We start from the raw sequence: 15925 nt of genomic DNA on the forward strand, positions 1-15925 counted from the left end.
TGGTAAGCAAGCTACTTACCACACAGCCGCTCCTGAGAGTATGTGCATCTCTCCCAAAATTGTTTTGGTGCAGTTTTCCCAATACCCTATATTGTAGAGATCTAGGGACGAAGGAAACCTATAAATGTTATACTATATTGTGTATATATTTGTGTGTGTGTGTGTATTTCCCTATCTATAATTCTAAAATTCTGTATTTCGGTTATCTTTTACTAGTTTCAGTCATTAGACTGCAGCCATGCTGGGGCACCACCTTGAGTTTTAGTCGAACAAATCGACCTCAGAATTTTTTTTCTAAAGCCTGGTACTTATTCTATCAGTGTCATTGCCGGACTGCTAGATAACAGGGACATAAACACACCAACACCATGAGAATTCTTTTGGCTGGGTCTAAAAAATCTATCTTTTTTTAAATTTGTCTTATGTATCCATTGATATTTTCTCTGTTATGTGCTCTTTTATATTGTCTTTGTACATTTGTTGGTCTGGATTATAGTTGTTTCTTTCTATATTTGTTTTTTAAGTTGTTGTTTTTTTATCTATTGTGTATGTTGTAGTCTTCAGTTCTGGAAAGGGTTCAGTTTAGCCGGTGGGAGAACTTTGATTTTTTTAGTTGGAGTTCTGGAATTGTCTGTATGGATTTGGTGGATAAAATTTCCACTTTTAAGTACTTTAGTAGTTGATTGTGAATGGGATTTGTGAATTTTAACTTTTCTTCAGGAATGGTTGTCAGTAGAGTACTCGTTTTTTAATTAAGATTCATTATTGGAGTACCAAAGAACCTTTTTCTCCCAACATTGAAGTGATGTTAATTCTGCATTTTGGCATTTTTCTCTCAAAAGTTTAATAGTGTTTTCTTGGAGTAGATCTTCAGATGCTTTCGAAATTTCTCTTTGCATTTGTGCATCTTGAATTTTCTTCATTGGAATTTGTTCTTAATCATAATAGTTGAGTTTCCATTTGCAATTTATCATGAGCCATCTTTTCTCAAAATTTTTGCTGTTCAGGTTTATTAAGGACATGTTTTATTTGTAGTTTGGTGGGGAGAATGGTCAGTGCTGTATTGAGCTACTTTTCATATATTTCTGCTTATATGAGCCTAAACCTCTCAGCCCACAAAAGGCAAATTTGTGGGCTGTGAGGTTTTGGTTCCATATATGCTTAAGAGTGTTTTTTATTGTAAATAGTTGTCATTGCAGATTGACGTTGTGTTCTTGTTTTATTTTGAGAGTTTGTTCTGGTTTCTGGAGCATTACTGTTTTACATAACTGGTTTTGGATTTGGATAACCACTGCCTCTTCATTTTTTTAATTCCTACTTCAAGAGATTTAGTGTAGATCTGTATCTGGTTGATTTTGTTGGATACAATCAAGAGCTTAGATCTATTTCTACACATGTGGAATAAAATAACTTTGTTTTCTATGTATGCTCACTACACAAGGAACAAAAATGTCACAAAATGTCCCAGTGCATTTTCAACTTCTTTTTGTACATTTGTACCTGTGTGGAATAAAATAACTTTGTTTTACAGAGAGAGAGAGGGAGAGTTTTACTCTGTAACAAGCTCTGTCATGAATTTGATTGCTAATTACATTTTCTACTTTTCAAAGAACCCAGTGCTCCAGTGGATCAAAAAGCTGCCGAAATTACTATGGTTCGTATAATCTAACTTTATTTCTTAATTTCAATTTTGTAAATATAATAATGTGTGTCTATAAATATGTATGTCTCTGCATGCAGTGAATTTTTTCAAGTTTGCTTTGCATTCAAGAAATCCCAGATTCAATCTTATTACATGGCAAATGGAAATTTTTCTTTTTTTGCCCTAGGCTGTGTCAGCCCAGGCTTATGAGAGAAATTGAGGAGATGAAAGCTGTGTGGAAGCCGATCAAATTAGATGTACTATAATTCAATTGTATAACTTTATCATGCACTATAGCATACTGATAGTGAAGACGCGTGGCTTAGTGGTTAGGGCATTCGACTGACGATTGTAAGGTCGTGAGTTCGATTCCCGGCGACGCGTTGTGTCCTTGAGCAAGACACTTTATTTCACGTTGCTCCAGTCCACTCAGCTGGCAAAAATGAGTTGTACCTGTATTTCAAAGGGCCGGCCTGGTCACACTCTGTGTCACGCTGAATCTCCCTGAGAACTACGTTAAGGGTACTCGTGTCTGTGGATTGCTCAGTCACTTGCATGTTAATTCCACGAGCAAGCTGTTCCGTTGATCGTATCAGCTGGGACCCTCATCGTCGTAACCGACGGAGTGCTCCTAAGAAGCATACTGATTCTGCCTAAGGATTATGTTAAAGATACATATTTATGATCTGCTCAGCTACTTGCATTCTAATTTATTTAGTAGGTAATTCACTTGATCAAACAGTTAAATTCACATTGGAAAAAGTAATGAAAATCCATCATCATCATCATTTTAATGTCTACTTTTCAATATTTGCATGGGTCAGTTGAGGCATCACTAAGGCTGAATTTTCTAAAACCAGATACCCTTCTTGGCATCAATCCTTATCCATTTCCAAACAAGGTAATAATTCCTTAGTCTATCAGACAACCAATACTCCAGGCATATTTTTGCAGAGGTCTGCAAATAAACATCATTTGTATGAATAGTGGGCAACATTTATGTTTATAATCAATACATGTTAACATGAAAGGAATATGCATTCAGTGACATACATATATATATATATATATATATATAAACACATACAACAATGTTCAGTTTCCTTCTACCAAACTGCTCTCACATGCTATTGGTTTGCTCAAGTAGAGTGCATTGCCTGAGACAGCATCTATGAAGTGGATATATATATATATATATATATATATATATATAAATTGAGATAGGGGTTGTGAGTGCAACCCACCATGGGATAACAAATATCCAATATACTGCCAGTAAAGCACCCAACAAAGTTAATACATAAATGTTAAGAATTGCGATGCAATTAATTCATTTATTGTATTATATGGGCAAAGGTAAAATGTTTTACCACAAATTCATAATACAAAATAAGAAAATGGAGAAATACACCTTAATCAATGATCAACTACCACACATTATGTGAATGGGTATCATCTGGTAGTTGATTATTGATTAAGGTGTATTTCTCCATTTTCTTATTTTGTATATATATATATATATATATATATATATATATATAATTAAAGAGGAATGGAAAAATAAATTACGAAGGATATATCATAAACAATTCATAATTATTTACGAATATATCAATGGCCAAACATGTAATCAAAAAATTTCATAAAAGAATTGTATAATTTTGAATAAATTACAATTATAATGGAGAGGATTGCAAAAATCCCTTACATGTCTAGAAATAGCAGTCAAAACTGCTATAAAGCCTCTATAACCACTCATATTTTATCTCTTCACAATAAAGCTGTCAGTGGGCAACATGGCATAAAATTCAAAGCTTAAATAAAAGGATAATTCTCTATTGAATTTTGAAGTTAGGAATTAAAACGGTTCCACTCATCTTTTCAGAACATTCCTGTAGATACAAATTAACACAAAGAACATAGCTTGGGGCTTACATGTGTCCCGGCCAGCAAGAATAATGTGTCAACCTCTATCTACACATTCAAATTCTGAATTCCAGCATTTATAAGAAAAGGTTGGTAAATCGAGCCACAGCAATAACACTGGATATGAGTGAAAAATTAAATGATTAAAGAGAAATGTAAAAATACATTCATCATCATCATCATCATCGTTTAGCGTCCGTTTTCCATGCTAGCATGGGTTGGACGGTTCTACTGGGGTCTGTGAAGCCAGAAGGCTTCATCAGGCCCAGTCAAATCTGGCAGTGTTTCTACGGCTGGATGCCCTTCCTAACGCCAACCACTCCGTGAGTGTAGTGGGTGCTTTTTACGTGCCACCCGCACTGGTGCCAGACAGAGCTGGCAAACGGCCACGAACGGATGGTGCTTTTTATGTGCCACCGGCACGAGGGCCAGGCGAGGCTGGCAACGGACACGAAACGGGGCGGTGCTGGCAACGGTCGCGAAACGGAAAGTTCTCTTACATGCCACCGGCACTGGTAACACATCTGCAATTTCCATTGATCAATTTCCATTGATCGATTTCGATTCTGATCCTCACTTGCCTCAACGGGTCTTCACAAGTAGAGTTTCGACATGCCACCGGCACTGGTAACACATCCGCAATTTCCATTGATCGATTTCGATTCTGATCCTCACTTGCCTCAACACGTCTTCACAAGTAGAGTTTTGTGTCCCAAGAAGGGAAGGTATGCATACGTAGGCTGGCTCCTATATCATAAACGGTTCATAATTATTTATGAATATATCAATAGCCAAATATGTAATCAAAAAATTTCATAAAAGAAGTACATATAATTATGAATAAATCACAATTATAATGGAGAGTGTTGCAAAATCCTTTACATGTTTAGAAATAGCAGGCAAAAACCACTATAAAGCCTCTATAACCACTCATATTTTATCTCTTCACAATAAAGTTTTCAGTGGGCAACATGACATAGAATTCAAAATTTATATATATATACGGGATGTAATGGGTAAATTGTCACCGTTTTAATTTCATGTATGCACATTGTTTGTTTTTGATTTTGTCGATTACACAGTATAATAGGGTCAATTGGGCACCATCTGTGAGAAAAACAGCACCATGACATGTCTCACTCAGCCAGAAATTTGGAAACGATATGCTGTACTGCTTGGCATTTGTGCTGGAAGCTCCAGTACGAACATTTTAGAGTGTTTGGGTGTCAATCTGAGGACATGTACCAAGAGTGATAAAGATCAAGTATCTAGTCAATATCATGGTATTTGGAGTGATCACTAGTGATGGTGACGTTATGCTTCCATTCAACTTCCCACACAGCCTCAGACTCAATACGGAGGCCTACATCAAGTGCCTGGAGGAGGTAGTGCTGCCCTGGGTCAAGAGGGTCACTGCTGAAGACCCTATGTCTGGTAACAGGACTCTGCACCATGTCACACAAGCAGAAGAACCTAGTCATGGCTGTTAGACAATTTCTGCGACCACATCACCCCTAACATCTGGCCACTTAACTCCCCAGACTGCAACCCCCTTGATTATTATGTGTAGGGTGCAGTTGAGTGAGAGACCAACAAAACTCCTTGCAACACCAAAGATGAACTGATGGCAAGGATTATGGCAGCATTCACCAACTTAAAGAAGGAGACCATCCAAAAGAGTTGCAGGAGATTCCAAAATCACCTGGAGGCCATGGTTGAAGCCAATGGTGATTTTATTGAATAAATTTACTCTTTAGTATTTCAAGATATTTTTATGTAGTTTTGGTAAATATATCTATTAAACTGAGATGACAGTGTTATTTTCATTTTTGCATAATTTAGATGTATTTTTCTGCAGAATTATTTCTGGTATTTTGGCACACCAAAATGAAGACTTTTGAAATATAACCCCAAATGTAATTGGTAGAACTATATGCATGTTCAATCTTATGCGGACATCTTGTGTATAGTTCTGCAAATTATATTTTGTTAAGATGATCACACTGATGAATTGCAGACATTTATGTAATTTTTATTGAGGACAATCCTTTTTTAGTGGTCAGACCATATGGGGTCTACCTCTAGCATAATGGATGTTCACTTCGTGGTCATCCCTCTTATATGTATGTAACATAAATTTGTATGTAAGGTAGTGATGATATAGTGCAAAAATATGATAGTCTAGTGTATGCACGTTGAATTGAAGGCTATTGTTTGTTTATGAATTCTGCCAAATGTGAGCCTTCTTTTCAGGTACATGAAGCTGTTGTCCCCCGTGATTTTAAACCATTTTTTCCCAACCAAACAGTTTGCATGAGATCAAACTACCAGTTAGAACAACATCTCATGTCCTTTGATTCACACCTTTTTCTTCAGTTAAGCAGTTTAGCACTAGAAATCAACCAGGTTTCTCATAGTATTTGAAAAGAACACAACTAGGCTCTTGCCAAGCAAAGCAAGGACAAAGTTTCAACTAGATAACTAATGGCTTAGCAATCACAGTTAAGTTTATCACTATATACCCTTGTCTTTCAACCAGTGAGCACTTGATAATTTATGTATGCATTCATGTTCATCCTCCCCTATGATTAATACAACAATTACACCAAATGTGACAATATCAACCAATTGTTTTTTGAAGTTCTCAACCTCTCAAATGCGCCTCAAAATATTATGCAAACTTTTTGAAGAATTGAAAACAGAATCTCTAAGCCACTCAATATGGTTTCAAATGCCACAAAAAACTCAAAATCTTCCAGGATTGCAGTGAATCCTCTTGCCTGTGCTAATTCTGAAGCACTCCAATAATCTGGACTTTCTAATATGTTTGAAAATACCCCCCAAAAATACAGTAATTTTGTCAGACAAAATGGATACTTGTAGAGATACATGATTCCAATGAGTCTTAGGTAAATTTGGAAATTACCTTCCAATGATTTATTCCAGTAGCGCCATTCAAGCTGTCAACTTTGAGAAAAAAGTTGTAAGTCCTTTTAATGTTTGGAAGAAATTTCAATATTCACGAATACTTGAAGCTGATTGAAATTTACATAATGTACATATATGATGTTCGCACCAAAAATCTCCTTTATTCTTACTTGGACTCCATTCATCATGCCCAGCCATCATGCTCACTCCATCATAAATTTGTATTTTTGGCCACAGTCAAATTCATTAACAAAATTTTGAACCTTTGTCAATGATGCTGCTTTTCTGTCTTTACTGATATTAATATATCCCCAAAAGCTTTCTTGAGCTTTTTCTTCTCATCAACAAATTGCAAAATGTGCAACAATTGAGATTTCATTTGAAGGTCTGTAGTCTCATCAAACAACAGTAGTAAATCTTTTTTTTTTTTTTATATCATTACCTTAATTTCACCTTCACTTGTAGCATCTATACAATTAAATGATCTCATTTTCAGATCAGAAAATGTGCCATTCGCATTTTTCTTTGTGAAAATGCAGTCTTAAACAATTATTGTCTTCTGCTACTGCTTCACATATAGCTTATTGTTTGATTCTTGACAGACAAAAATTTCAATACAATGAATTAACCTTTCCAATATATCATGATTTTTCTTGACTGATCTGTTATGAAACTGAACTGAAGCTGCTTTTCAGTGATTGATTGGTGTCTCAATTCATTGTCAGCCAAAGTTTTCAGAGCAGTTACAGAATTCAGATAGTTCTGAAATTCATGTGTTTTGTCAAAGCTGTAATGAAATTGTGAAAATCACAGTATGTTAATATGTTCTTATATTGACAAAATAATAGACATGGGAAGTCATTCATTCATACTGGAATCAAAATAATTATAACATCCCTTGATTTTGACTTTCATTTCAAACTTTGGCTTCTCTTTTCTGAGAATGATAATATTTCTTGTCTGCACAGCTTCTTGTTTGCAAAGTTTGGTTAAGTAGAGAAGAAACTGAGCTAATTGACTCTTTTCACAACCTGGTGGTGGATGAAAGCATGAAAATGTTACTGGGATATTATCTTTATAAATGAATTGAAGTTTTATTCTAACAAAAAAATTTAGGTGTTTACTTTTTTATGTAGCCTTTTTAAAATATTAAATATTTAAATTTCAATTTTAAAGTATTGGTATGCATAATTAAATGAAAAACTTTACTTTTTAATCTCAAAAACATATTTTTCCAGTTGCTTCTTTTTGCTCCAAGTGTGAACTAGTTGATAAAAAATTGCTGGGGGTCATCTGATTGAATTCAGGTCGTAAGAAGGGATCAAGAGTATTCTCCATGGGTTAAATCTTTTTAACCCATGGTAGTAAGAAGTTTGCTTAGGCAAGTGTCTTTTACTATAGTTTCTGGCTGACCAAAGTCTTGTGAGTGGATTGGTAGACAGAAACTGTAAGAAGCCATCTTATATATATGTGTGTGTGTCTTTGTGTCTCTATTTATTGCCTGTTACCACTTGGCAACTAGTCATGGTATGTTTATGTTCCTGTAAGTTAGCAGTTCAGCACAAGAGATCAATAGAATAAGTACCAGGCTTAAAAAAAAATCTGGGTTGATTCATTCAACTAAAAATTCTTCAAGGCAGTATCTCAGCATAGCCACAGTCTAATGACTGAAACAAGTAAAAGATAAAAAATAAAATAATATGCTCTTCAGTACTAAATAATTTTAGAAAATTAGCAATAAAACAAACTTGCAAATTAACTAAACACCCATATCTAGTCTAAATCTATCTAACCATGAAAACAGCTTTAAGTCTTTTGAATAAGCAACCCTTTGATCTCTACTACACAGGGCAGTAGGTCACACCCTGTCTACTGGAAAGCCATAAAATATCTGCTTTACCTTGCTTTTCTCTCTCTTTACATCTCTAGTCAATAGTTTTGTCTATCTTTTTGACATTCCCTTCTTGAAGAGAGTATAGAACCATCTTACTTAGGATGACTGAAAGCAAGCAGAGAAAAAACTGTTTCTCATCGCCTTTTTCTTTGCCACTCCCTCAAAAAGAACAGGAAAGCAATTCATTTATTGCTTCTCTTTCTTTTCTCTCGGAGGAAACAGGAGCATTCTCTGTATACACACACAGTGTGGTTGACAGGGCCATTAGAGATAAGAAATAGGCCTGAAAGGACTGGAAGAGTGGTGGTAGCTGGGAACTATAACAGATAGCCAAAAGGGAGGCTAGGAGACAGGTATTTTAGCCAGGAGAGAAGCAGAAGAGAAGTTTACCAATGTTCTGCAACATGAAGACCAAAGACCTGAGGTGTTTTGGATTGCAAGACAGTGAGTGAGAAAATCATGATGTCAAAGGAGAGAAGTGTGTCCACATGGATGATGGTTCATTTGCAGTCAGTGATTCTGCAAAGAAAGAGGCTTGGAAATATCACTATGAAAGGCTGTTAAATGTAGAGAATGAATGAGAGGAGAGTCTGCCTAGTGTTAAATCAACTGAGTAACCTACTATCCAAATCAACAGTAGTTTGGTAGATAAAGCAATTAAGGATGTAAAGACAGGAAAAGACCCTGGCCCATTAAGAATCACTGCTGAGATGCTTAAAATATCTGACAGAGTGAGATATTGCCTAGTTACTCATATAGTTAATCAGGTTGTCCACAAGGGAATCATACCCAATGAGTTGTACAATCCATGTACAAGGATGCTGTCAGTAATGTGAAGTTGGCAATGAGTATAGCAATTAGTGTACAGGTAGGAGTCCACTAGTAATTGGTTCTCAACCCCACACTTGTTTATCATAGTCTTCCAGGCAATAACAGAGGAATTTAAGTCAGGCTGCCCTTTGGAGCTTCTCTACGCTGATGACCTTGTTTTTATAGCTGAATCACTACCTGACCTAAAGAAGAAATTTAGAGTTAATTTAGTAAAAACCAAACTCTGTGTACATAGTAAAACAGACAAATCACAAGTCCCTTCAGGGAGATGGCTCTGCTCAATATGTAAGAAGGATGTTGATAAAAACACCATGCGTTGTACCCAGTGCAAGCTTTGGGCATATAAGAGGTATAGCAGTATTACAGGAAGAGAAAATAGTCTTTGTATGTGGTAAATGTGTAGATACAATAAGCACTAAAAATGCACAAACAATACACTCCCTCAAATATACAACAGTGGCGGGGTCATTAGAAGTAGGAGATAACTTCTGTTACCTAGGTAACCAAGTTAGCAGTGGAGGAGGAAGTTGTGAAAGTGTAGTTGATAAAATAAGAATGGGCTGGGCAAAGTTCAGAAAGCTTCTACCTCTGTTGGTAACTAAGGGTCACTCCCTCAGAGTGAAACACAGATTGTATGATGCCTGTGTATGTACAGCTATGCTACATGGCAGTGAAACATGGGCTGTGACTACAGAGGACTTGCAAAGCGTTGAAAGAAATGAAGCTAGCATACTCCACTGGATGGGTAATGTGAGAGTGCACACACAACAGAGTTTGAGGAAAACTGGTTATAAGAGGTATTAGATATTGTGCGCTGGTTTCATCATATGATGCATGTGGATGAGAACATCTACTTAAGGGAGTGCTGATCTCTAATTGTGGAGGGAATATGTGGAAGGGATAGACCCATGAAGATGTGGGACAAAGTAGTGAGAAATGATCTTAAGACACTGGGCCTCACTGAGGAAGTGACAAGGGACTGGTAGTTGTGGTAGTTTTGTCCTTGGGAAGTCACATCAACCTAAGTAAAATCATGGTCATCCATACTTACAGGCATCTCCTTTGCAGGTTGCAGTACTACATAAAAAAGCACTCAGCACACTATGTAAAATGGTTGACATTAGGAAGGGCATCCAGCTGTAGAAACCCTTCCAAAACAGTCAACTGGAGTTTGGACAGGTCCCCAGCTGGCCAATTCCTGTGAAACCGTCCAACCCATGCAAGCATGGAAAACAAACATTAAGCAATGATGACAAGATACACACACACATACTAGAAGGTATCCAAAAGAAACTGGAGTTTTGCAATATTATTTTATTCACTTAGTTTTACATGTTTATCCTTTTATCATCTTCAAAGTATTCTCCATATGAAGCAATGCATCGGTCCAGCATATTTTTCACTATTTGAAGCAGTACTGGAACTCTTGCAAAGTAATGCCTTTCACACCTCCATCATTTTTTCTTCACCTCTTCCGCGTCTGCAAATTCCATACCACCAGCTTTTGTTACCAGTGATGACCTTTGAAAAATGATCTGGATCAACTTATAACTGTTCTTTCAGTTCACAACATGCATTCAGTCGTGACTGCTTTTGATCTTCCATGAGCAAGCAAGGCACAAATGTTTGTGCCATTCCTAAAGCATGGAAACCACTCATAAACTTGTGTTTTGCTCATGGCAGCATCCTTGTTAGCTGTTTGAAGCATGACAACTGTTTCAGCCACCATTTTCCCCAGCAGTAAACAATTTCACTAAATCACACTGTTCCTTTGTTTCAGCCATTGCAAATTCAATGAACAGGGGAAGAAACTTTGCAAAGCAGATGCACCATGTGGCAGTATGACTTGACTGAACAATCCTGATAAGTAGTCTGATGCCTGAGAGTGGCTTCAAGTGGTGGAAGCCTGAACTACAATAGGCTTGTCCCACATAGAATATTTCCCTCATTTATATATATTTTATCTTTTACTTATTTCAGCCATGCTGGGGCACTGTCTTATATATATATATATTATATATATATATATATATATATATATATCATATTAGTAAGTAAGTAGGAAAGCAGACAAATCACAAATCCCTTCAGGTAGATGGCCCTGCTCAATCTGTAGAAAAGGCATAGGTAGATGTACATAGTGTAAACTATGGACACACAAGAGGTCGAGCAATATCGAAAGAAGGTTAACAGGGAAAATAGGTTTTGTGTGTGGAAGGTGCACAGGTACAATAAACTCTAGAAATGTACAGAAAATAGACTCCCCCAAATACCAGTTGTGAAACACTAGAAGTAGTTGATAGCTTCTGTTACCTAGGTGACCAAGTTACTAGTGGAGGTGGATGCTCTGAGAGCATAGCTTCTAGAATAAGAATGGGCTGGGCAAGCTCCTACCTTTGTTAGTAACTAAGGGCCTCTCCCTCAGAGTGAAAGGCAGATTGTATGATGCCTGTGTGTGAACAGCCATGCTACACAGTAGTGAAACATAGGCTGTGACTACTGAGGACATGCGTAAGCTTGAAAGAAATGAAGCTAGCATGCTTTGCTGGATGTGCAATGTCAGTGTGCATGTATAACAGTGTAAGCGTCTTGAAAAGAGACATCAGATGTGGTGTACAGGAGAGAACTGCGTCAGTATGGTCATGTGATGCATATGGACGAGGGCAACTATGTAAAGAAGTGCCGATCTCTAACTTTGGAGGGAACCTGTGGAAGGAGTATACCGAGGAAGTTAAGGAACAATGTGATGAAGCATGATCTTCAAACGTTTGACCTCACAGAGGCAATGACAAATGATCGAGACCTTTGGTGATATCCAGTGCTTGAGAAGACCTGTTGAGTCAAGTGAAACTGTAATAGTGGCCATTGCCAGTGTCATGTGACTGGCACCCATGCTGGTGGCACATACAAAGCATCCTTCAAACATTGTGCCTCATGGTGGCAATAAATAACTGAGACCTTTGGTGATATGCCATACTTAAGAAGACCCATCAGGCCAAGTGAAGTTGTCATCATAGCTGATACCAGTATCATGTAACTGACACCCATTACACTCTAGGAGTGGTTGGCATTAAGAAAGGTATCCAGCCATAGAATTTTTACCAAATCAGATTGCAGCCTGGTGTAGCCCTACAGCTTGTCAGTTTCAGTCAAACCATCTAACCCATGTCAGCTTAGAAAGCAGACAGTTAATGATAATGATGATTATATATAATGTATACAGACTCATATATATGTGTGTGTGTGTATATATATATATATATATATATATATGTGTGTGTGTGTGTGTGTGTGTGTGTGTGTGTGTGTGTGTGTGTGTGTGTGTGTGTGTATATATATGTTTCACATCTGAACATATTTCTCATCATTCAGTGATGCCAGGTTCTAAATCGACAGACCCTTGTAAAAAACTAGCTTGCCAAATCCAGACATGCCTACAGGAAAACAGATTCCAAGAAGCAAAATGCCAAGAAGCTTAAATGTGAAAAATATGGTGCTAAGTCCAACTGCTGTGATGAATTCAAGGACATCTGGAAAGCATTTTCTAAAACTAACAGCCAATAACCAATAAACATTGTACTTCAAAAAAAAACAAAAAAAAAAACAGACTATACACACATATATCAAAAGCTAACTCATCATTTATGCTCTGACTGAGCTGGCACATGATCAAAACCATTCCAGACATGACCATTTCATCTTCATTCAAGCATTACTATCAAGGACTACATTATGTTTCCTCTGCTGTTTCTTTTTTTAAGACATTAAACTGTGACATAGCTGCCTTTTCTAGCAGGTCAAGTAGTCACCTAGATATTTCCACAATGATTTTCCAATAACCATGTGTACTCTTGTTAGCTGATATTTCTACAAAGTTGTATTGTACATTAAAAAATTTTTTTTTTATTTCATCCACTAATCTGATCGTGGCCGTTGCCAGCTTCGCCTGGCACATAAAAAGCACCCACTACACTCATGGAGTGGTTGGCATTAGGAAGGGCATCCAGCTGTAGAAACACTGCCAGATCAGACTGGAGCCTGGTGCAGCCTTTCTGGCTTCCCAGATCCCCGGTCGAACCATCCAACCCATGCTAGCATGGAGAATGGACGTTAAATGATGATGATATATGTATAGTTGCTAGAATAAGGATAGGTTGGAGAAACTTTAGAGTTATTACCTCTATTGTTAACTAATGGTTTCTCTCTTTTGATGAAAGGCAGATTGTATGATAGCTATGTCTGAATAGGAGTGAGATGTGGCCATGGATGCAGAAGACATTTGAACACTAGGAAACTCATACTTTTTTGAATATGCAATATAAGTGTGCAGGAAGAATAATGCACAAATATATTAAAAGAAAAATTGCACATAAGAGGAATCAGACGTGTGTAACTGAGAAAACTACACTGGCATGTGTATGTATGAGGATAAAAAAGTGTTGCTCATTTAAGGTGGATGGAACTTGGAAACTTGTGGAAGTGGGAAACTCAGGAAGACATGGAACAAAATGAGTTTGAATCTCTCAGAAGAGATGACAAATGGCCTGGTTGATAGGTAACATGTGGTACTCAAGAAGATCCACCCATCTCAATGAAACAGGTTCTGGAAGCATAATGACTTTCTGTTTTATATGCCTATATCACCATACATTTCTCTCTCCCCTCATGCACTGCATCTTTCTCTCCATTCAAACTCTTGCAACTTACCCACCTACTCATCATCTCTTTCTCTCTGTCCTAGTGTTCTTCACTCTCCTGTACTGCCAATCAGCACCTATTCTAAGTATCCTAACCTTTCTCCAACTCACTACATACATTCTTGCTACATCTATCCAGTCTGTCTTCTAGTTTTCCACTCAAAGCCCACCATCTCAACTTGTCACCATCATGTTTATCTCTCTTGCCAGCTCCATACCAATAATTACAACCCACCCTTGTTCTGGCCTCTTCCTTTATATGTTAACATTTGATCACAAACACATTCTGTCTCCTCTCAACTGTAGCCTCATTTAATCACAGAGGATCTTAATCTTAGGAGCTACATGATGACCTCACTAGTGCTTGTGCCACAAAATAAGTACCCAGTACACTTTATATAATGGTTGGCATCCAGCCATTGAAACCATGTCAAAGCAAGTAGTGACACACAGCACATGGCTCACAACATAATCCTCCAACTTGTTGGATACTGTCAAACTATCCATGACAACATGGAAGATGGATGTTAAAAGATGATGTGTGTATACATATACATATACACACACATTCACAGCCCACATCTCCCACATCCTTAGAGTTGGCACACTCAATGTGGGCGCATTGAAAGGTAGGTCTGGTGAGATTGTTGAGATGCTTGAACAGGGGTGTGTAGATGTGTGTTGCATCCAAGAAGTAAGGTGGGGAGGAGGTTTTGCTAGGTCTTTCACAGGCAAAGAGCATAGGTATTAATCTTCTGGGTAGGGAACAGTGTTTGGATTGGTGTGTGGATGTATTTCTTGCTGAGAAATGGGTTGATAAAGTAACTGAGATAGTCAGCGTGTGTGACAGAATACATAAGCTTAGACTAATTTTGCAAAGTGGAACAGCAACCATTATCACAACCCATGCCCTCAGCTGGGACTATGTGATGAACAGAAAGACCAATTTTATGACACCCTTTTGCTGACTACCTCATCAGCAACTACCTTCTCTTTATAGCTGATGATTTCAATGAGCATGCTGGTCAACATCCAGGTGGCTTCCATGGGATGCATAGAAGCAATGGATTTTACTCTCATAATGAGGAGGGAACCAGGCTGCTGGAGTTCTGTGATGCAAATGACCCTATGATCAGTAATACTAACTTCAGGAAACCTGATGGACACACTAGTCAGATTGATTACATTCTCGCCAGAAAATGGGAAAGATGGCTACTTATAAATGCCAAAACTATCCCAGGTGAAAACTTCACCCTTCAACATAGGTTAGTCATTAGTAACTTCAGAATCAGAGCCAAAAGGCTGCCAAGAAGACAACCAGTGTGGAAAAGAAAGGACTGGAAGCTTAAGCATCCTCTGAATGATCAGAAATTTAGAAATGTGTTACTTGAAGCACAGCTTTGAACTGAAACCTATAAAAGAATAGTGACATATAATGTGGAGGACATCTGGAGATTCCTATGGGACAACCTGCTGAGGGTGACTGACCAAATTTGTGGCTGGTGCAAAGTCCCTTCTCATTGTGGCATGGTGGTGGAATAATGTAGTTGACAGGGCCATTAGAGAGAAGAAACAGGACTGGAAGTGTGGTGTTAGTGAGAAACTGTATCAGATAGCCAGAAAAGAGGCTAGGAGACATGTATATTTAGCCAGGAAAGAAGCAGAAGAGAAGTTTGCCGATGTTCTGCAACATGAGGACCAAAGACCTGAAGTGTTTAAGATTGCACTACAGTGTGTGAGAGAAAATCATGATGTCATAGGAGAGAAATGTGTCCACATGGATGATAGTTCACTTGCAAAGAAAGAGGCTTGGAAATGCCATTATGAAAGGCTGCAAAATGTGGAGAATGCATGGGATTTTTCCCATGAAAAATGAGTCTGCCAAACATAGACCCAACTGAGAGACCAGCTATTCAAATTGACAGTTGCAATTTAGGATATAATGACAGGGAAAGGCCTTAACCCATCAGGAATCACTGCTGAGATGCTTAAGTATCTGGCCTAATC

At 37.7% G+C, this 15925-nt stretch overlaps 1 protein-coding gene across 7 annotated transcripts in view; it reads left to right on the forward strand.

The window, feature by feature from the left end:
• LOC115210414 (cyclin-D-binding Myb-like transcription factor 1) overlaps positions 1-15925 on the forward strand; it is a 145798-nt gene that overhangs the window by 81409 nt on the left and 48464 nt on the right. For all 7 annotated transcript variants that reach the window (XM_036502147.1, XM_036502149.1, XM_029779013.2 and 4 more), the window contains one exon: positions 1611-1654. In XM_036502147.1, the coding sequence (XP_036358040.1) occupies positions 1611-1654 (44 nt within the window). The remainder of the gene's footprint in view (positions 1-1610; positions 1655-15925) is intronic.

The sequence above is a fragment of the Octopus sinensis genome, linkage group LG4 (assembly GCF_006345805.1).
Source record: "Octopus sinensis linkage group LG4, ASM634580v1, whole genome shotgun sequence".
Lineage (NCBI taxonomy): Eukaryota > Metazoa > Mollusca > Cephalopoda > Octopoda > Octopodidae > Octopus > Octopus sinensis.